Raw genomic sequence first — 24,012 nt, 5'->3', positions numbered from 1 at the left:
GGCACTTATGAGTTTGGTTTGCAGGTGCGATACAGAAGATGAGGCTTCTTTTTTCTTTTCTTTTTTTCTTTGGAAAACCAGCAGATACGCCAATTGACATTCATTTGAAATTGTCAGTACCTTAGTAGCTTTGAAGTCTCCAATGTGATCTGAATACCATCACTGAGAGCCTTCTCTCCATCTTGATGGCAGTTTTGCCTTGAGTTAAATGGGTGGATGTGTTGCATTTGAAATAAATACTATCAGTATATGTTCAGTCTATTAGCAGAGAAGTAACTAATTAACATGAATTACTATGTTGTTTCTTGTCTAAATGTAGGTTTCTTGTCTAAAATGTAGGTTAGGCTAGAGTCAGTGTCAGGTAAACATGTTGTATGGTTTACTACAAACTTTCACAAGTGCTTCCAAAATTATTCTTTGTTTATACTACATTTTTAGCAATGTGACTTTGCAAAACATGTTTTGTATTTACACACGCAGGCAGATGCAGAGGTAAATAACCAAGTTTAAATTTAGTACAGACTAAAACAAGGTTATGAACTTAAACCAATGTGTGTTGACTGACTTCATTTAATGTATAGATTTCAGTATGCATTTGCATCTAAAAATAATTTGGTAAGTAAATTGTTTAAAGAATTACCAAATAAAAGCAAATGGAGTCAAAACTGTTTTTGGAAGAGTTATGGAAGAATGAAGAGCTGAGAAATCAAAGTACAAACATGAAATAGTAATGTCGTCATGTTCCATGTGAAAATAGTAATTTAGTTGTGTTCCATATTATAAGTTCACAGCTAGAAGTTTGAAAAATGGAATAGACATGAATACATGACAATAAAGGTCATTTAAAAAAATTGAAATGCTATGAAGGCTATGTTCACATTCCAAACCATATTGTTCAGTTCTGACATTTTTGCCTAATTGGATTGACCCATCTTGATGGTTCACATTATAGACAGTTAAAGGTCACTGTATGAATGTGAACAAGTCTGTCCTCTGAAACGGCATGCATGCTAGGATTGATACATTTTTGTACAAGTCACTTGCATCACCAACAACATAAAAACATCTTATTTGTGAGATGATTCATGGTATTAAATCTGGTAGCCACACTAGAAACTCACCAATGCATTGCATTTGGTTCTGGAGGACAGCAAATGGTCAGATGTACATAAGGTTCAGAAGATGAAAAAATCCAGACAACTTTTTCTGTTTTCACAGCTACTGTTACTGCTGTTGCTCTCCTGCATTATTGTTTTGACAATGACGGCGCTAAGTGCATGCATATAGTAAAAAATTTACAAGCATGCCAACCTGACCGTTCTCAAGTTGTATGTCCACAAATTGGATACAAATCTGATTTACATGAGAAGGTAATTATATCTTGTTATAATGGCACCTGTCAAGGGTTCTGATATATTGGGCAGCAAGTGAACAGTCAGTTTTTGAAATTGATGTGTTTGAAACAGGAAAAATGGGCAAGTATAAGGATGTGAACGACTTGGACAAGGGCTAAACTGTGATGGCTAATTGACAGGGTCAGAGTCCAAAGCCCACTGATGTGTGTGGAGACCAAAGTATAGCTTGTCTGGTGTGATCCCCCAGAAGAGATATTGTAGCACAAATTGCTGAAAAAGTTAATGCTTGCTATGATAGAAGGGTGCCAGAACACAACTTGCTGTGTTGGGCTTTGTAGCTACAGATTGCATAGCCACATCTCATGGGCATCAGAACTGGACCATGGAGTAATGGACCAAGGTGGCCTGGTCTAATGAATTATGGTTTAACATCATGTTGACATCCACGTGTTGCTTATCAAGGGAACCTTAACTCTGGGCAATGTTCTGCTGGGAAATGTTGGATCCTGACATTCCTATGGATTTTACTTTGATGCCACCTACCTAAACATTGTTGCAGACCAAGTACACACCTTCATGGCAGCAGTATTCCCAAACATGAATTTGAGTTGAATTGTCCTCTGAATTTCAGTTTGATTAAGCCGGAATCATGCTTGAGATGTGCTAGAAAACAAGTTGGATACATGGAGGCTCTAACTCACAGCTTAAAGGACTTAAAGTATCAGCTGCTAACAACTTTGTCAGGTGTTTTTAGTGTTGTATGTAATACACAGTCATTAATAGTAGTTCTTGCATTATGGTGCCTAGTTTTACTCTGTTGCATAAAAAAATCTATTTAACTGCTGTAAACTACAAAAGGGCACATATGAATGGGTGCCTAGCATGGGGAAACACTTGCAGAACTACAGTATGGTTATATAACAACAAGGCCTTCAGATAAAGATCTTGGTAAAGAAAAAGTCTTGATAAAAGTCTTGGTAAAGAAAAAGTGTGGCCTAGGAAAACTAAATCTTGAATAGTCTTGGAAAAACATAAAATTAAAGGACTATGAATTTTGGATTTTTATTTCTTTATTTTTTGGTAATACCCTTGTGACAGCCTGAGTGCCACAGGGCAAGGAGCAGTGTGCACAGACCTCTCTTGACGAAGACAGACATTTATTCAAACACAACGAAACACACACACACAAACAAAAAACAACGTTGCAGTGTGATATAAACAATACATAAACCTGAGAACAACTTGAACATTGAACATGACAAGATACAATGACCAATGAGTTACAAAACACAGGGGTTTACATAGATGGAACAAACAATGTGCAGGTGTGTGCTAACAAGGTGTGAGCAGTCAACAAATCGGTCAACAAACACGACTCCATGCCGTACCATGTGATCGAGATGTGCTGAGATGGACTAAAGCCCACATATTGCAAGCCACCCAGGGAGAGCCCATGGAAGCGAAGCCGTTGAGGCAGTTTTTGTAGTTGTATGTTCATCTATTAAAAAAGTAGTCCATTTGGCTTACTTAACACTGACATGCTGAATTATGAAAAACATGCTTTACATTTTCTTTTCTATAAATATTTTTATTTATACTTGGATTGCATATGCTTTATTAATATCCTAGGGGTCATTTTTGCTGCAGGTGTTATCATTTCAGAAATCCCTGAATGCTTGTGAATTGAAGTGACACAAACAAAATAGAAAGCCATGACAACATAAATTATGAGGGTACACTTGATCTTACCTACATAGCCTACATTTGAAAGCTGGAGGGCCTAACAAAGTAACTATTAAACATTACCTAAAGTAATTGTGCATGCATGTGTGTGCCTCGTAGATGCATGTGCCAGTATGTCGGTGTATCTGGGTCAGCAGAAAGAGCAGGAGGAGTATTCAGCCTTTATTATACAGGACCCAAAAGAGACCTTCCGTACGATAAAAGAGATCCGAGATGTTGTGGAAGAGTTGACGGCTCACCATGCTGCCAAAGGAGCACTCTCAGTCCAACCTGGCACCATGTAAGACCCCTACATTTTTGGTTAACTATTATCAACTCACAATTAAACATTAATCAATTATTTTTTGTCAAAATGTCTGGGAGTTCTCTAAAATTAATTCCAGTCTGATTTCACATCACTCATTTTTTTACTGGCATTCTTTTTTCTGTTTACAGTGAGAATCCCATTGTGGGGAAAATGTCTTAACAGCTCTGCCTCTGTGAATGCTCTCAGTGCCACCTAGCTAATGGTGCTGTGTTATCAGCAACAGAGTGAAACAGCCCAGACTGCATACCTGAAGAATGTCAAGAGGTGCCCAGATGTGCCCAGAAGTGGGTAGTGACCAGCTGGGTGCTGGTATAGTCTGGTTTCCTGATCCAGTTTAACGAAAGAGGCCATTCAAGAAACTGGCAGCTCAGGTCATCTAGTACATAAATCTTTCCTTCTTCTCTGTGCCTGTCTACCCTAAAGCTTGAATGAATGAGGGGGTGTTTGTTAATTTACTTCATCTGTTCGCACAAATGAAAACAAACCCTCAATTGGCTCTCCTTGCTGTCCTCACACTGTAACAGATTAGACAGTAAACGGAGTCTGAGAGAATATGGCTGCTAAAGTATGAACTAGATCTTCAGTTTTTGTTTCTCAACAATTGTTTAGACTGCGTTGAGTTTTAGTACATGCCTTTTTAAAGGTCAACACTGTGGGGAAACAATGTATGTCAGGGAATATTGCTTCCATTCTATTCTCTGTAGTCTTTTCTTTTTCTCTACATGGTATATCATTTTGTACATGAAGTTGTGAAATTATGGCTTATAAAATCAGTGGATGTTCTTACAATCCTACACGTGCCTTTTTGATTAGGGACTAACACAAAAGCACTTTAGATATTTGGTATATTCCAAATGAAATTGTTTTAGATACTTGGTATCTTTTTTCAACTTTATTGATCAGTTAAATGATCACTGCTTACATTGTTGTAGATAACATTCATATTCTGTAGATAGCATTCATATTATGTAGGGATTGAATAGCTATTTTTCTTAAGCCAAAGAAGTTGTTTTGTAGTGTTTGATTTAAGAGTATAAGTTTTAATGCAGTTTTTCAGGAAAAGGAAAATGGTTATCTGTTTGTTTGTTATTGGGTAACATGACAATATACATTTATCTTTTTTATGCATGTGGATACACAGTTAGGTCTACTTTGTGATTTTGCAAAAAGATTTTGGCTTTTTTCAGTTGTAGTTATTTAATCAGACCTCCTTACCTACTTAGTTGTGAACATGTAAAATATTCATTAATACAACCAAACATTATCTCGCCTTTTACAAGCATCCCCTCCTCAGACAGTGATTGACTACTTTTGTTCTCACAGCCTATTCAGACTATATCAGACCAGACATTTCAGTCTCTCATTTGTTGTTATATGAGCCACAGTTAAAGGTTTTAATGTCTTTTTTTATTGCTTCAAAACTCAAAACATTCATGGAAAGATTCAAAAGAAACTTTGCCTTTTCTTTTTATTTATTTTAATATTTTGTAAATGCAGCATGGATAAGTGATGTTCGAAATCATGGTTTAATGGTACGTCATATGTCTGTGGTACTAGGAGGATCTACTGAGATGTGAATATTTCTGGTAGCATTTATTAAGTCATTAGTGGTACAGCTAGGAGAGTCCCTTTATAGTAGTTTACTCTTTTGGTTTTCATTCTGTGCTGGTGGCTACTTAAGTATGCTCCTGCTGCCTCACATTTATTGAATCATAAATGAAGGATCCCTCTGTGGTCTGTTGTTTTCCAGTTTGTCATCCTGCCAAAACCATTTTTATAATGCATGAAAAATCATGCAGTGGCCTTTAAGAAAAACCTAGTGCTAATGATGGAATTTGTTTACTATTCTATATTTAGCACTTAAAAACTGATGTTTATTCTACGATGTTGCTTGTATGTAAAGTGGGTGATTGGCCTATTTTAAAGACCATAAAGATTTGAATGAAGATGCATTCTGTTTTAGAACATGAACATAGTAAATGTTCTGTAAGCACAATAGAGATGATTTTTTTTTAGCAGCATCGTGGGAGACCATTTCTCTCTGTGTTACTGTCTTGTTTCAGTTTTTTTTCCTATTTAAACCTTTAATATAGATGTTTTCTAACAAATTCTAAATTTTCCTATTGCTTGTTCTAAAAATTTGCAATAAAATCTTTTTCCAACTTATTTTCATAGTCTGGCATTTGTTTTTGTCTTATTTTTTTTCTTACAGGCAGTGGTAGCACAGTGGTTAAGGTACTTTACCAGTAATCAGAAGGATGCTAGTTCAAGCCCCACCACTTGCCAAGTTGCCACTGTTGGAGCATGGCAATTACCCCTCAATTGCTTGAGTTGTATTCAGTCATAATTGTAAGTGGCTTTGTAAATGCCATAAATGTAATGAGCCCTTGCAGCAAGAAACCATATTGCAATAATCTCCCCTTTTTGTGTAATCCATTTTACATTAAAACGAGTTTTTCCATTAACATTACATTAAAATGCTTTTTATTATTGTTTTTATTTTGTAGAATATGGAAAATGTAGAGAGGAATATGTAGAGTATGGCTTTCGTTGCAAGAGCTCAAATAATGAGCTCATAATATTCTTATTTACATATTCTTATATATTTGGAACAGTAACACTCATACTCAAATTCCATATTATACATAGAAAATGTCCACGTCATCCATTTTATAGTCTTCCTTAATCAGTAATATAGAAAAAATAGGAACAGAACCCTCAGGTAGCTCTTAGCTGCTTTATCAGTAATGCTCTGATTAACTTGTACCTCATGGCACACAGATGGCTTACAAAAAGGAGGAAAAAAAAACCCAAACAAAACACACACACACACACACACACACACACACACACACACACACCCATATATATATATTTGATTGGCACTATTGAATGCTAACCAGCCTATACAAAATGGGCTATTATCAGTAATTTTGCACCTGTGATTCACTTAAGTTTGCTTGATAACATCTACAATTTATTATACTTAAGCTAACATGTTTAAATCTGCTAATGATCTGTAAATGGTGAGAGTCAGCATAATTACTTTGTAATGAGAATTTATTTGGTACCTGATTGAGAGACAAATTTCCCCACAGCTGCTATAGCTTGCTCTGCCATGCTTCTCCCTGAATTCACTCTATAGAGGGGGGGCTGGGCCCATTTTGCAGGAAATTCACAAAAGTTACAAAATTCCCCATATTTCAATCAGTGGGAATCACCTTGAACCTTTGTGAAAAAACAAGTGATCCATGGAGACCCACCATGCAACTTGATGGTGATTTAAAGGATCGTCTTACAAAATCTTGGTGCCCGTTACCAAAGGATACCTTCAGCTGTCTTGTGAATTCCATGCTTCAACAACGTATCTCTCCATCCCAAGATCACATTTTCACATTCTACATTTCCCAAAGTTATATTTGTGCCGTTGAACTGTTTTCTTCTATGGACCTACAGTGCCACCCAGTGACAATCATGCTGTACCCTCAACTTTTGTGAACCTTCAAGTATAAGGACCAGCATGGTTCAAAATATATGTATACATTTGAGATGAGAAGTTTGGCTCAGTATGCATAATGACATAGAACTGTGTCATAATCCTAAATATTGACAAATTAGTATAGCCATCAAATTATCTGGCTCCTATTTCCTTATAAATTTTATGTGTTTCTCTTCTTTAATTTTGTTTTCTTTATGCCATGTGTCTTCCAGGATAAAGGAAATGTATCTGTGTCTTTTGTAACCTTATTTAAGCCAGTTCAATGAATGTTTTAGTTGCTATTATTAAATTGTATCCTCATGAGCCTAGCAAATGAACATGAGAAACTTTGAATTAAACATGGTTGTGCTCAGGTGAACTAGTATGCTAATAATGTTTTGTCATAGTGTGCTATGGGAGCCAGATTTACAATGCCTCAGGTATAAAATTATTGAAGGACATGTATCCCTGTCTAGGCTGTGAGGCCTTAACAAGGAAAAAGTATGATGACAATGGCTAGTGGATTGTTAATGTAAATGTAAAAAAAAAAAAAAAAGAAACAAACACAAATAGTAGTCTTTTTTTGTGTATTAGTGTATAATACAGAGGTTTGTATTTACTCAAAAACACACTGGTGCAATTTGCTTCAGGAGTGACCCAGGCCAAAACAACAAACAAGACCTACACTAATGAAAGAAAATACACACTAAATAATCCTTACAACAAGAAGATTATTACTTAAACAGGCAAAACCCACACCCAACAAAAATGGTGGCCAATGCCTACTGCCAGTATCCAACACCAAAGTAGTATACACCAAACAATATCTACACTGTACACTATCTATACAATATGTACAGCAACCAAAGTAGGAAGGATGAAGCAAAATGATGTCCAAATGGGGGCGAAAAAGGTCAAACACAAAAATCACATGAATACCAAACGCAAGCCAAAAACGATCTTTACAATAACAACTCCTTCCTGTTTTACTGCCTCCCTCTCTCATCTGCTTCCGGGGCACCACCCTAAATGTGGGGAAATGATTATCAGTTATTAGCGATAAATCATGTACTCTCACAGTACAGCTTTGACACTGCTTCCTGTTTTTGAAACTGTTTCATGCAAAGAACACCTCTGTTTTGACATAGTAGCCCTTACTGTTTGTAGCTGTTCATCAATTTTTTCCTTGGACTTAGTCGAAGAAAAGAGCTACAGCTACTTACAAGGTGCACATTGCAAATCTGGTAAAAGGCGTTGTTTTAGATTGCGCATACTGATTTCACGCATTGCATACAAAAAAAGTGTTTTCTTAATATACATTACATTTTGCTTAAGAACAGTATGTCTTGTACAGGACCCAAAAGAGACCTTCCGTACGATAAAAGAGATCCGAGATGTTGTGGAAGAGTTGACGGCTCACCATGCTGCCAAAGGAGCACTCTCAGTCCAACCTGGCACCATGTAAGACCCCTACATTTTTGGTTAACTATTATCAACTCACAATTAAACATTAATCAATTATTTTTTGTCAAAATGTCTGGGAGTTCTCTAAAATTAATTCCAGTCTGATTTCACATCACTCATTTTTTTACTGGCATTCTTTTTTCTGTTTACAGTGAGAATCCCATTGTGGGGAAAATGTCTTAACAGCTCTGCCTCTGTGAATGCTCTCAGTGCCACCTAGCTAATGGTGCTGTGTTATCAGCAACAGAGTGAAACAGCCCAGACTGCATACCTGAAGAATGTCAAGAGGTGCCCAGATGTGCCCAGAAGTGGGTAGTGACCAGCTGGGTGCTGGTATAGTCTGGTTTCCTGATCCAGTTTAACGAAAGAGGCCATTCAAGAAACTGGCAGCTCAGGTCATCTAGTACATAAATCTTTCCTTCTTCTCTGTGCCTGTCTACCCTAAAGCTTGAATGAATGAGGGGGTGTTTGTTAATTTACTTCATCTGTTCGCACAAATGAAAACAAACCCTCAATTGGCTCTCCTTGCTGTCCTCACACTGTAACAGATTAGACAGTAAACGGAGTCTGAGAGAATATGGCTGCTAAAGTATGAACTAGATCTTCAGTTTTTGTTTCTCAACAATTGTTTAGACTGCGTTGAGTTTTAGTACATGCCTTTTTAAAGGTCAACACTGTGGGGAAACAATGTATGTCAGGGAATATTGCTTCCATTCTATTCTCTGTAGTCTTTTCTTTTTCTCTACATGGTATATCATTTTGTACATGAAGTTGTGAAATTATGGCTTATAAAATCAGTGGATGTTCTTACAATCCTACACGTGCCTTTTTGATTAGGGACTAACACAAAAGCACTTTAGATATTTGGTATATTCCAAATGAAATTGTTTTAGATACTTGGTATCTTTTTTCAACTTTATTGATCAGTTAAATGATCACTGCTTACATTGTTGTAGATAACATTCATATTCTGTAGATAGCATTCATATTATGTAGGGATTGAATAGCTATTTTTCTTAAGCCAAAGAAGTTGTTTTGTAGTGTTTGATTTAAGAGTATAAGTTTTAATGCAGTTTTTCAGGAAAAGGAAAATGGTTATCTGTTTGTTTGTTATTGGGTAACATGACAATATACATTTATCTTTTTTATGCATGTGGATACACAGTTAGGTCTACTTTGTGATTTTGCAAAAAGATTTTGGCTTTTTTCAGTTGTAGTTATTTAATCAGACCTCCTTACCTACTTAGTTGTGAACATGTAAAATATTCATTAATACAACCAAACATTATCTCGCCTTTTACAAGCATCCCCTCCTCAGACAGTGATTGACTACTTTTGTTCTCACAGCCTATTCAGACTATATCAGACCAGACATTTCAGTCTCTCATTTGTTGTTATATGAGCCACAGTTAAAGGTTTTAATGTCTTTTTTTATTGCTTCAAAACTCAAAACATTCATGGAAAGATTCAAAAGAAACTTTGCCTTTTCTTTTTATTTATTTTAATATTTTGTAAATGCAGCATGGATAAGTGATGTTCGAAATCATGGTTTAATGGTACGTCATATGTCTGTGGTACTAGGAGGATCTACTGAGATGTGAATATTTCTGGTAGCATTTATTAAGTCATTAGTGGTACAGCTAGGAGAGTCCCTTTATAGTAGTTTACTCTTTTGGTTTTCATTCTGTGCTGGTGGCTACTTAAGTATGCTCCTGCTGCCTCACATTTATTGAATCATAAATGAAGGATCCCTCTGTGGTCTGTTGTTTTCCAGTTTGTCATCCTGCCAAAACCATTTTTATAATGCATGAAAAATCATGCAGTGGCCTTTAAGAAAAACCTAGTGCTAATGATGGAATTTGTTTACTATTCTATATTTAGCACTTAAAAACTGATGTTTATTCTACGATGTTGCTTGTATGTAAAGTGGGTGATTGGCCTATTTTAAAGACCATAAAGATTTGAATGAAGATGCATTCTGTTTTAGAACATGAACATAGTAAATGTTCTGTAAGCACAATAGAGATGATTTTTTTTTAGCAGCATCGTGGGAGACCATTTCTCTCTGTGTTACTGTCTTGTTTCAGTTTTTTTTCCTATTTAAACCTTTAATATAGATGTTTTCTAACAAATTCTAAATTTTCCTATTGCTTGTTCTAAAAATTTGCAATAAAATCTTTTTCCAACTTATTTTCATAGTCTGGCATTTGTTTTTGTCTTATTTTTTTTCTTACAGGCAGTGGTAGCACAGTGGTTAAGGTACTTTACCAGTAATCAGAAGGATGCTAGTTCAAGCCCCACCACTTGCCAAGTTGCCACTGTTGGAGCATGGCAATTACCCCTCAATTGCTTGAGTTGTATTCAGTCATAATTGTAAGTGGCTTTGTAAATGCCATAAATGTAATGAGCCCTTGCAGCAAGAAACCATATTGCAATAATCTCCCCTTTTTGTGTAATCCATTTTACATTAAAACGAGTTTTTCCATTAACATTACATTAAAATGCTTTTTATTATTGTTTTTATTTTGTAGAATATGGAAAATGTAGAGAGGAATATGTAGAGTATGGCTTTCGTTGCAAGAGCTCAAATAATGAGCTCATAATATTCTTATTTACATATTCTTATATATTTGGAACAGTAACACTCATACTCAAATTCCATATTATACATAGAAAATGTCCACGTCATCCATTTTATAGTCTTCCTTAATCAGTAATATAGAAAAAATAGGAACAGAACCCTCAGGTAGCTCTTAGCTGCTTTATCAGTAATGCTCTGATTAACTTGTACCTCATGGCACACAGATGGCTTACAAAAAGGAGGAAAAAAAAACCCAAACAAAACACACACACACACACACACACACACACACACACACACACACCCATATATATATATTTGATTGGCACTATTGAATGCTAACCAGCCTATACAAAATGGGCTATTATCAGTAATTTTGCACCTGTGATTCACTTAAGTTTGCTTGATAACATCTACAATTTATTATACTTAAGCTAACATGTTTAAATCTGCTAATGATCTGTAAATGGTGAGAGTCAGCATAATTACTTTGTAATGAGAATTTATTTGGTACCTGATTGAGAGACAAATTTCCCCACAGCTGCTATAGCTTGCTCTGCCATGCTTCTCCCTGAATTCACTCTATAGAGGGGGGGCTGGGCCCATTTTGCAGGAAATTCACAAAAGTTACAAAATTCCCCATATTTCAATCAGTGGGAATCACCTTGAACCTTTGTGAAAAAACAAGTGATCCATGGAGACCCACCATGCAACTTGATGGTGATTTAAAGGATCGTCTTACAAAATCTTGGTGCCCGTTACCAAAGGATACCTTCAGCTGTCTTGTGAATTCCATGCTTCAACAACGTATCTCTCCATCCCAAGATCACATTTTCACATTCTACATTTCCCAAAGTTATATTTGTGCCGTTGAACTGTTTTCTTCTATGGACCTACAGTGCCACCCAGTGACAATCATGCTGTACCCTCAACTTTTGTGAACCTTCAAGTATAAGGACCAGCATGGTTCAAAATATATGTATACATTTGAGATGAGAAGTTTGGCTCAGTATGCATAATGACATAGAACTGTGTCATAATCCTAAATATTGACAAATTAGTATAGCCATCAAATTATCTGGCTCCTATTTCCTTATAAATTTTATGTGTTTCTCTTCTTTAATTTTGTTTTCTTTATGCCATGTGTCTTCCAGGATAAAGGAAATGTATCTGTGTCTTTTGTAACCTTATTTAAGCCAGTTCAATGAATGTTTTAGTTGCTATTATTAAATTGTATCCTCATGAGCCTAGCAAATGAACATGAGAAACTTTGAATTAAACATGGTTGTGCTCAGGTGAACTAGTATGCTAATAATGTTTTGTCATAGTGTGCTATGGGAGCCAGATTTACAATGCCTCAGGTATAAAATTATTGAAGGACATGTATCCCTGTCTAGGCTGTGAGGCCTTAACAAGGAAAAAGTATGATGACAATGGCTAGTGGATTGTTAATGTAAATGTAAAAAAAAAAAAAAAAAGAAACAAACACAAATAGTAGTCTTTTTTTGTGTATTAGTGTATAATACAGAGGTTTGTATTTACTCAAAAACACACTGGTGCAATTTGCTTCAGGAGTGACCCAGGCCAAAACAACAAACAAGACCTACACTAATGAAAGAAAATACACACTAAATAATCCTTACAACAAGAAGATTATTACTTAAACAGGCAAAACCCACACCCAACAAAAATGGTGGCCAATGCCTACTGCCAGTATCCAACACCAAAGTAGTATACACCAAACAATATCTACACTGTACACTATCTATACAATATGTACAGCAACCAAAGTAGGAAGGATGAAGCAAAATGATGTCCAAATGGGGGCGAAAAAGGTCAAACACAAAAATCACATGAATACCAAACGCAAGCCAAAAACGATCTTTACAATAACAACTCCTTCCTGTTTTACTGCCTCCCTCTCTCATCTGCTTCCGGGGCACCACCCTAAATGTGGGGAAATGATTATCAGTTATTAGCGATAAATCATGTACTCTCACAGTACAGCTTTGACACTGCTTCCTGTTTTTGAAACTGTTTCATGCAAAGAACACCTCTGTTTTGACATAGTAGCCCTTACTGTTTGTAGCTGTTCATCAATTTTTTCCTTGGACTTAGTCGAAGAAAAGAGCTACAGCTACTTACAAGGTGCACATTGCAAATCTGGTAAAAGGCGTTGTTTTAGATTGCGCATACTGATTTCACGCATTGCATACAAAAAAAGTGTTTTCTTAATATACATTACATTTTGCTTAAGAACAGTATGTCTTGTACTGTCACAGTGTAATTAATCCAATACAATGCTGGTTAATGCTGTTTCATTGGTTCCAGAAGTCTAAGAACAGAGTTGCAACTATTTACAAGGTGCACATTGCAAACCTGGTAAAAGACATTAAATTTTTCTTAAAAACAGTATGCCTTGTACTGTGTATTTAGTCCAATACAATACTTGGAAATGTTGTTTTGTTGTGTTCAGACCTGAAAGAATAGACTCACAACTACTTACAATGTGCAAATTGCAAACATTTTAAAATACTTTTAGATTGCACATACTGTTTACACGCATTGCATCCTAGAAAGTGTTTTCTTAATATACATTACATTTTGCTTAAAAACAATATATCTTGTACTGTCACAGTGTAGTTAATCCAGTATAATGCTGGTGAATGCAGTTTCGTTGGGGCCAGAAGTCCAAGAACAGAGTCCCAACGACTTACAATGTGCACATTGCAAAAGTGGTAAAAGACTTTGTTTTAGATTGCACATACTGTTTACACGCATTTGCATCCTAGAAAGTGTTTTATTAATATACATTACATTTTGCTTTGAAAACAGTATGTCTTGTAATTTCATAGTTTAGTTAATCTAATACAATGCTGGTTAATGCTGTTTCTTTGGGCCCAGAAGTCCAAGAACAGAGCTGCAACTACTTACAATGTGCACATTGTAAACATGGTAAAAGACTTTGTTTTAGATTGTGCATACTGTTTACACGCATTGCAAACTAGAAAGTGTTTTCTTAATATACCTTACATTTTGATTAAAAACAGTATGTCTTGTACTGTCACAATGTATTTAGTACAATACAATGCTTGCAAATTATCTTTCTGTGTGTTCAGACCTGAAAGAATAGACTATCAACTATTTACAAACGTGGTAAAATATTTTGTTTTAGATTGCACATACGGTTTACACGCATGGCATCCTTGAAAGTGTTTTCTTAATATGCATTACATTTTGCTTAAAAACAGTATGTCTTGTACTGTCACAGTGTACTTAATCCAATACAGTGCTGGGAAATGCTGTTTCATGGTGTTCAGACCTGAAAGAATAGACTCACAACTATTTACAATGTGCAAATTGCATGCGTGGTAGAAGACTTTTAGATTGCACATACTGTTTTCATGCATTGTATACAAGAAAGTGTTTTCTTAATATACATTACATTTTGGTTAAAAAATGTATGTCTTGTGCTGTCACAGTGTATTTACTCCAATACAATGCTTGCAAATGCTGTTTCGCTGTGTTTAGACATGAAAGAATAGACTTGCAACTACTTACAATGTGCACATCCTAGGAATCTAGGATGAAATGCGTTTAAACAGTATGTGCTTTTTAAAATGTTTGCAATTTGCACATTGTAAGTAGTTGTGAGTCTATTCTTTCAGGTCTGAACACAACAAAACAACATTTCCAAGTATTGTATTGGACTAAATACACAGTACAAGGCATACTGTTTTTAAGAAAAATTTAATGTCTTTTACCAGGTTTGCAATGTGCACCTTGTAAATAGTTGCAACTCTGTTCTTAGACTTCTGGAACCAGTGAAACAGCATTAACCAGCATTGTATTGGATTAATTACACTGTGACAGTACAAGACATACTGTTCTTAAGCAAAATGTAATGTATATTAAGAAAACACTTTTTTTGTATGCAATGCGTGAAATCAGTATGCGCAATCTAAAACAACGCCTTTTACCAGATTTGCAATGTGCACCTTGTAAGTAGCTGCAACTCTGTGCTTGGACTTCTGGCGCCAACGAAACAGCGTTAACAAGCATTGTATTAGACTAAATACAAGGTGACAGTACAAGACATACTGTTTTTAAGCAAAATGTAATGTATATTAAGAAAAGACTATCTAGGATGAAATGCGTTCAAACATTATGTGCTATGTAAAAGTCTTTTAAAACATTTGTAATTTGCACTTTGTAAATAATTGCATGTCTATTCTTTCAGGCCTGAACACAACGAAACAGGATTTACAAGCATTGTACTGGACTAAATACACTGTGACAGTACTCTTTTCACTTGAATTACATGTTACTAAGTGTTTTACATTTTGGTAAAAAACGGTTTGCCTTGCACTGAAACAGTGCATAAGTCAGTCAGAATGCTTTGAAACGCTTATTCGTAGTGGGAAGAGGGGAAATAGCAGAGTTTCAAATACCTGCAATGTGCACATTGCAAACATGTAAAAACAGTTTAGTGTTAGAATTGTAAAACAAGAGTTGCAACTACTTTAAATGGTCATATTTCAAACAACTTGTTCTCCCCTGTATAAACTCTTTTCACTTCAAATGTGTGTTTTCTTAACATATTGTAAGTTATTCACTTTGGTTTAAAACAATAACTACTGCTTTGAAACGGTGTATAAGCTGATTACATTGCATGGAAACACTGTTTCGTTGTGCTTAGACTTGTAAAACAAGAGTTGCAACTACTTTAAATGTTCATATTAACAAATATGTTCTCCCCTGTATAAACTCTTTTCACTTCAAATGTGTGTTTTCTTAACATATTGTAAGTTATTCACTTTGGTTTAAAACAATAACTACTGCTTTGAAACGGTGTATAAGCCGATTACATTGCATGGAAACACTGTTTCGTTGTGCTTAGACTTGTAAAACAAGAGTTGCAACTACTTTAAATGTTCATATTACAAATATGTTCTCCCCTGTATAAACTCTTTTCACTTCAAATGTGTGTTTTCTTAACATATTGTAAGTTATTCACTTTGGTTTAAAACAATAACTACTGCTTTGAAACGGTGTATAAGCGGATTACATTGCATGGAAACACTGTTTCGTTGTGCTTAGACTTGTAAAACAAGAGTTGCAACTACTTTAAATGTTCATATTCAAACAACTTGTTCTCCCCTGTATAAACTCTTTTCACTTCAAATGTGTGTTTTCTTAACATATTGTAAGTTATTCACTTTGGTTTAAAACAATAACTACTGCTTTGAAACGGTGTATAAGCCGATTACATTGCATGGAAACACTGTTTCGTTGTGCTTAGACTTGTAAAACAAGAGATGCAACTACTTTAAATGTTCATATTACAAATATGTTCTCCCCTGTATAAACTCTTTTCACTTCAAATGTGTGTTTTCTTAACATATTGTAAGTTATTCACTTTGGTTTAAAACAATAACTACTGCTTTGAAACGGTGTATAAGCCGATTACATTGCATGGAAACACTGTTTCGTTGTGCTTAGACTTGTAAAACAAGAGTTGCAACTACTTTAAATGTTCATATTTCAAACAACTTGTTCTCCCCTGTATAAACTCTTTTCACTTCAAATGTGTGTTTTCTTAACATATTGTAAGTTATTCACTTTGGTTTAAAACAATAACTACTGCTTTGAAACGGTGTATAAGCGGATTACATTGCATGGAAACACTGTTTCGTTGTGCTTAGACTTGTAAAACAAGAGTTGCAACTACTTTAAATGTTCATATTTCAAACAACTTTTTTCTCCCCTGTATAAACTCTTTTCACTTCAAATGTGTGTTTTCTTAACATATTGTAAGTTATTCACTTTGGTTTAAAACAATAACTACTGCTTTGAAACGGTGTATAAGCCGATTACATTGCATGGAAACACTGTTTCGTTGTGCTTAGACTTGTAAAACAAGAGTTGCAACTACTTTAAATGTTCATATAACCAACATGTTCTCCCCTGTATAAACTCTTTTCACTTCAAATGTGTTTTTTTTAACATATTGTAAGTTGTTCACTTTGGATAATAACAATATGTCTTGCTCTGAAACGGTGTTTATGCTGATTCCATTGCATGGAAACGCTGTTTCGTTGTGGTTAGAGGTGTAAAAACAGATTTGCAATTACTTTCAATTGTGATATTACAAACAACTTGTTCTCCCCTGTATAAACTCTTTTCACTTGAAATATTTGTATTCTTAGCATATGTCAGTTATTCACATTGCTTATAAACAATATGTATTGCTCTGAAACGGTGTATAAGCCGATTACAATGCATGGAAACGCTGTTTCATTGTGCATAGAGGTGTAAAATCATAGTTGCAACTACTTTAAATGTTCATATAACCAACATGTTCTCCCCTGTATAAACTCTTTTCACTTCAAATGTGTGTTTTCTTAACATATTGTAAGTTATTCACTTTGGTTTAAAACAATAAGTATTGCTTTGAAACGGTGTATAAGCCGCTTACATTGCGTGGAAACACTGTTTCGTTGTGCTTAGACTTGTAAAACAAGAGTTGCAACTACTTTAAATGTTCATATTAACAACTTGTTCTCCCCTGTATAAACTCTTTTCACTTCAAATGTGTTTTCTTAACATATTGTAAGTTATTCACTTTGGTTTAAAACAATAAGTATTGCTCTGAAACGGTGTATAAGCCGATTACATTGCATGGAAACACTGTTTCGTTGTGCTTAGACTTGTAAAACAAGAGTTGCAACTACTTTAAATGTTCATATAACCAACATGTTCTCCCCTGTATAAACTCTTTTCACTTCAAATGTGTGTTTTCTTAACATATTGTAAGTTATTCACTTTGGTTTAAAACAATAAGTATTGCTCTGAAACGGTGTATAAGCCGATTACATTGCATGGAAACACTGTTTCGTTGTGCTTAGACTTGTAAAACAAGAGTTGCAACTACTTTAAATGTTCATATAACCAACATGTTCTCCCCTGTATAAACTCTTTTCACTTCAAATGTGTGTTTTCTTAACATATTGTAAGTTATTCACTTTGGTTTAAAACAATAAGTATTGCTCTGAAACGGTGTATAAGCCGATTACATTGCATGGAAACACTGTTTCGTTGTGCTTAGACTTGTAAAACAAGAGTTGCAACTACTTTAAATGGTCATATTTCAAACAACTTGTTCTCCCCTGTATAAACTCTTTTCACTTCAAATGTGTGTTTTCTTAACATATTGTAAGTTATTCACTTTGGTTTAAAACAATAAGTATTGCTCTGAAACGGTGTATAAGCCGCTTACATTGCGTGGAAACACTGTTTCGTTGTGCTTAGACTTGTAAAACAAGAGTTGCAACTACTTTAAATGTTCATATAACCAACATGTTCTCCCCTGTATAAACTCTTTTCACTTCAAATGTGTGTTTTCTTAACATATTGTAAGTTATTCACTTTGGTTTAAAACAATAACTACTGCTTTGAAACGGTGTATAAGCGGATTACATTGCATGAAAACACTGTTTCATTGTGCTTAGACTTGTAAAACAAGAGTTGCAACTACTTTAAATGTTCATATTTCAAACAACTTGTTCTCCCCTGTATAAACTCTTTTCACTTCAAATGTGTGTTTTCTTAACATATTGTAAGTTATTCACTTTGGTTTAAAACAATAAGTATTGCTTTGAAACGGTGTATAAGCCGCTTACATTGCGTGGAAACACTGTTTCGTTGTGCTTAGACTTGTAAAACAAGAGTTGCAACTACTTTAAATGTTCATATTAACAACTATGTTCTCCCCTGTATAAACTCTTTTCACTTCAAATGTGTGTTTTCTTAACATATTGTAAGTTATTCACTTTGGTTTAAAACAATAACTACTGCTTTGAAACGGTGTATAAGCCGATTACATTGCATGGAAACACTGTTTCGTTGTGCTTAGACTTGTAAAACAAGAGTTGCAACTACTTTAAATGTTCATATTTCAAACAACTTTTTCTCCCCTGTATAAACTCTTTTCACTTCAAATGTGTGTTTTCTTAACATATTGTAAGTTATTCACTTTGGTTTAAAACAATAAGTATTGCTCTGAAACGGTGTATAAGCCGATTACATTGCATGGAAACACTGTTTCGTTGTGCTTAGACTTGTAAAACAAGAGTTGCAACTACTTTAAATGTTCATATAACCAACATGTTCTCCCCTGTATAAACTCTTTTCACTTCAAATGTGTGTTTTCTTAACATATTGTAAGTTATTCACTTTGGTTTAAAACAATAACTACTGCTTTGAAACGGTGTATAAGCCGATTACATTGCATGGAAACACTGTTTCGTTGTGCTTAGACTTGTAAAACAAGAGATGCAACTACTTTAAATGTTCATATTACAAACATGTTCTCCCCTGTATAAACTCTTTTCACTTCAAATGTGTGTTTTCTTAACATATTGTAAGTTATTCACTTTGGTTTAAAACAATAAGTATTGCTCTGAAACGGTGTATAAGCCGATTACAATAAATGGAAACACTGTTTCGTTGTGCTTAGACTTGTAAAACAAGAGTTGCAACTACTTTAAATGTTCACATAACCAACATGTTCTCCCCTGTATAAACTCTTTTCACTTCAAATATGTGTTTTCTTAACATATTGTAAGTTATTCACTTTGGTTTAAAACAATAAGTACCTTCTTTGAAACGGTGTATAAGCCGATTACATTGCATGGAAACACTGTTTCGTTGTGCTTAGACTTGTAAAACAAGAGTTGCAACTACTTTAAATGGTCATATTTCAAACAACTTGTTCTCCCCTGTATAAACTCTTTTCACTTCAAATGTGTGTTTTCTTAACATATTGTAAGTTATTCACTTTGGTTTAAAACAATAAGTATTGCTTTGAAACGGTGTATAAGCCGCTTACATTGCGTGGAAACACTGTTTCGTTGTGCTTAGACTTGTAAAACAAGAGTTGCAACTACTTTAAATGTTCATATAACCATGTTCTCCCCTGTATAAACTCTTTTCACTTCAAATGTGTGTTTTCTTAACATATTGTAAGTTATTCACTTTGGTTTAAAACAATAACTACTGCTTTGAAACGGTGTATAAGCCGATTACATTGCATGGAAACACTGTTTCGTTGTGCTTAGACTTGTAAAACAAGAGTTGCAACTACTTTAAATGTTCATATTTCAAACAACTTGTTCTCCCCTGTATAAACTCTTTTCACTTCAAATGTGTGTTTTCTTAACATATTGTAAGTTATTCACTTTGGTTTAAAACAATAAGTATTGCTCTGAAACGGTGTATAAGCCGATTACATTGCGTGGAAACACTGTTTCGTTGTGCTTAGACTTGTAAAACAAGAGTTGCAACTACTTTAAATGTTCATATTTCAAACAACTTGTTCTCCCCTGTATAAACTCTTTTCACTTCAAATGTGTGTTTTCTTAACATATTGTAAGTTATTCACTTTGGTTTAAAACAATAACTACTGCTTTGAAACGGTGTATAAGCCGATTACATTGCATGGAAACACTGTTTCGTTGTGCTTAGACTTGTAAAACAAGAGTTGCAACTACTTTAAATGTTCATATAACCAACATGTTCTCCCCTGTATAAACTCTTTTCACTTCAAATGTGTGTTTTCTTAACATATTGTAAGTTATTCACTTTGGTTTAAAACAATAACTACTGCTTTGAAACGGTGTATAAGCCGATTACATTGCATGGAAACACTGTTTCGTTGTGCTTAGACTTGTAAAACAAGAGTTGCAACTACTTTAAATGGTCATATTTCAAACAACTTGTTCTCCCCTGTATAAACTCTTTTCACTTCAAATGTGTGTTTTCTTAACATATTGTAAGTTATTCACTTTGGTTTAAAACAATAAGTATTGCTTTGAAACGGTGTATAAGCGGATTACATTGCGTGGAAACACTGTTTCGTTGTGCTTAGACTTGTAAAACAAGAGTTGCAACTACTTTAAATGTTCATATTACAAATATGTTCTCCCCTGTATAAACTCTTTTCACTTCAAATGTGTGTTTTCTTAACATATTGTAAGTTATTCACTTTGGTTTAAAACAATAAGTATTGCTTTGAAACGGTGTATAAGCCGATTACATTGCAGGGAAACACTGTTTCGTTGTGCTTAGACTTGTAAAACAAGAGTTGCAACTACTTTAAATGTTCATATAAACAACATGTTCTCCCCTGTATAAACTCTTTTCACTTCAAATGTGTGTTTTCTTAACATATTGTAAGTTATTCACTTTGGTTTAAAACAATAACTACTGCTTTGAAACGGTGTATAAGCGGATTACATTGCATGAAAACACTGTTTCGTTGTGCTTAGACTTGTAAAACAAGAGTTGCAACTACTTTAAATGTTCATATTTCAAACAACTTTTTCTCCCCTGTATAAACTCTTTTCACTTCAAATATGTGTTTTCTTAACATATTGTAAGTTATTCACTTTGGTTTAAAACAATAAGTATTGCTCTGAAACGGTGTATAAGCCGCTTACATTGCGTGGAAACACTGTTTCGTTGTGCTTAGACTTGTAAAACAAGAGTTGCAACTACTTTAAATGTTCATATTAACAACTATGTTCTCCCCTGTATAAACTCTTTTCACTTCAAATGTGTGTTTTCTTAACATATTGTAAGTTATTCACTTTGGTTTAAAACAATAAGTATTGCTCTGAAACGGTGTATAAGCCGATTACATTGCGTGGAAACACTGTTTCGTTGTGCTTAGACTTGTAAAACAAGAGTTGCAACTACTTTAAATGTTCATATAACCATGTTCTCCCCTGTATAAACTCTTTTCACTTCAAATGTGTGTTTTCTTAACATATTGTAAGTTATTCACTTTGGTTTAAAACAATAACTACTGCTTTGAAACGGTGTATAAGCCGATTACATTGCATGGAAACACTGTTTCGTTGTGCTTAGACTTGTAAAACAAGAGTTGCAACTACTTTAAATGTTCATATTACAAATATGTTCTCCCCTGTATAAACTCTTTTCACTTCAAATGTGTGTTTTCTTAACATATTGTAAGTTATTCACTTTGGTTTAAAACAATAACTACTGCTTTGAAACGGTGTATAAGCGGATTACATTGCATGGAAACACTGTTTCGTTGTGCTTAGACTTGTAAAACAAGAGTTGCAACTACTTTAAATGTTCATATTCAAACAACATGTTCTCCCCTGTATAAACTCTTTTCACTTCAAATGTGTGTTTTCTTAACATATTGTAAGTTATTCACTTTGGTTTAAAACAATAACTACTGCTTTGAAACGGTGTATAAGCGATTACATTGCATGGAAACACTGTTTCGTTGTGCTTAGACTTGTAAAACCAGAGATGCAACTACTTTAAATGTTCATATTACCAACATGTTCTCCCCTGTATAAACTCTTTTCACTTCAAATGTGTGTTTTCTTAACATATTGTAAGTTATTCACTTTGGTTTAAAACAATAAGTATTGCTTTGAAACGGTGTATAAGCCGATTACATTGCGTGGAAACACTGTTTCGTTGTGCTTAGACTTGTAAAACAAGAGTTGCAACTACTTTAAATGTTCATATAACATTGTTCTCCCCTGTATAAACTCTTTTCACTTCAAATGTGTGTTTTCTTAACATATTGTAAGTTATTCACTTTGGTTTAAAACAATAAGTATTGCTTTGAAACGGTGTATAAGCCGATTACATTGCATGGAAACACTGTTTCGTTGTGCTTAGACTTGTAAAACCAGAGATGCAACTACTTTAAATGTTCATATTAACCAACATGTTCTCCCCTGTATAAACTCTTTTCACTTCAAATGTGTGTTTTCTTAACATATTGTAAGTTATTCACTTTGGTTTAAAACAATAACTACTTGCTTGAAACGGTGTATAAGCTGATTACATTGCATGGAAAAACTGTTTCGTTGTGCTTAGACTTGTAAAACAAGAGTTGCAACTACTTTAAATGTTCAAATAACCAACATGTTCTCCCCTGTATAAACTCTTTTCACTTCAAATGTGTGTTTTCTTAACATATTGTAAGTTATTCACTTTGGTTTAAAACAATAACTACTGCTTTGAAACGGTGTATAATCTGATTACATTGCATGGAAACACTGTTTCGTTGTGCTTAGACTTGTAAAACAAGAGTTGCAACTACTTTAAATGTTCATATTTCAAACAACTTGTTCTCCCCTGTATAAACTCTTTTCACTTCAAATGTGTGTTTTCTTAACATATTGTAAGTTATTCACTTTGGTTTAAAACAATAAGTATTGCTCTGAAACGGTGTATAAGCCGATTACATTGCATGGAAACACTGTTTCGTTGTGCTTAGACTTGTAAAACAAGAGTTGCAACTACTTTAAATGTTCATATTAAACAACTTTTTTCTCCCCTGTATAAACTCTTTTCACTTCAAATGTGTGTTTTCTTAACATATTGTAAGTTATTCACTTTGGTTTAAAACAATAACTACTGCTTTGAAACGGTGTATAAGCGGATTACATTGCATGGAAACACTGTTTCGTTGTGCTTAGACTTGTAAAACAAGAGTTGCAACTACTTTAAATGTTCATATAACCAACATGTTCTCCCCTGTATAAACTCTTTTCACTTCAAATGTGTGTTTTCTTAACATATTGTAAGTTATTCACTTTGGTTTAAAACAATAACTACTGCTTTGAAACGGTGTATAAGCGGATTACATTGCATGGAAACACTGTTTCGTTGTGCTTAGACTTGTAAAACAAGAGTTGCAACTACTTTAAATGTTCATATTTCAAACAACTTGTTCTCCCCTGTATAAACTCTTTTCACTTCAAATGTGTGTTTTCTTAACATATTGTAAGTTATTCACTTTGGTTTAAAACAATAACTACTGCTTTGAAACGGTGTATAAGCGGATTACATTGCATGGAAACACTGTTTCGTTGTGCTTAGACTTGTAAAACAAGAGTTGCAACTACTTTAAATGTTCATATTAACAACATGTTCTCCCCTGTATAAACTCTTTTCACTTCAAATGTGTGTTTTCTTAACATATTGTAAGTTATTCACTTTGGTTTAAAACAATAACTACTGCTTTGAA

General features: G+C 34.4%; 1 protein-coding gene across 2 annotated transcripts in view; it reads left to right on the top strand.

The window, feature by feature from the left end:
- rasa2 (RAS p21 protein activator 2) overlaps positions 1-10,538 on the top strand; it is a 52,166-nt gene extending 41,628 nt beyond the window's left edge. The window contains exons 23-25 of one of the 2 annotated variants that reach the window (XM_035524923.1): positions 3,198-3,304; positions 8,271-8,344; positions 8,500-10,538. In XM_035524923.1, coding sequence (XP_035380816.1) covers positions 3,198-3,304; positions 8,271-8,344; positions 8,500-8,530 — 212 coding nt within the window. In that variant the 3' untranslated portion in view covers positions 8,531-10,538. Of the gene's footprint in view, positions 1-3,197; positions 3,379-3,533; positions 5,573-8,270; positions 8,345-8,499 lie in introns of those variants that run through there. The other variant, XM_035524922.1, reaches the window with a different exon arrangement.
- Positions 10,539-24,012: the final 13,474 nt, after the last annotated feature.

The sequence above is a fragment of the Electrophorus electricus genome, chromosome 4, assembly GCF_013358815.1.
Source record: "Electrophorus electricus isolate fEleEle1 chromosome 4, fEleEle1.pri, whole genome shotgun sequence".
NCBI classification, from domain to species: Eukaryota; Metazoa; Chordata; class Actinopteri; order Gymnotiformes; family Gymnotidae; genus Electrophorus; species Electrophorus electricus.
Note: the sequence above shows the minus strand (reverse complement) of the source record. Positions and strands in the feature narration are given on the sequence as shown.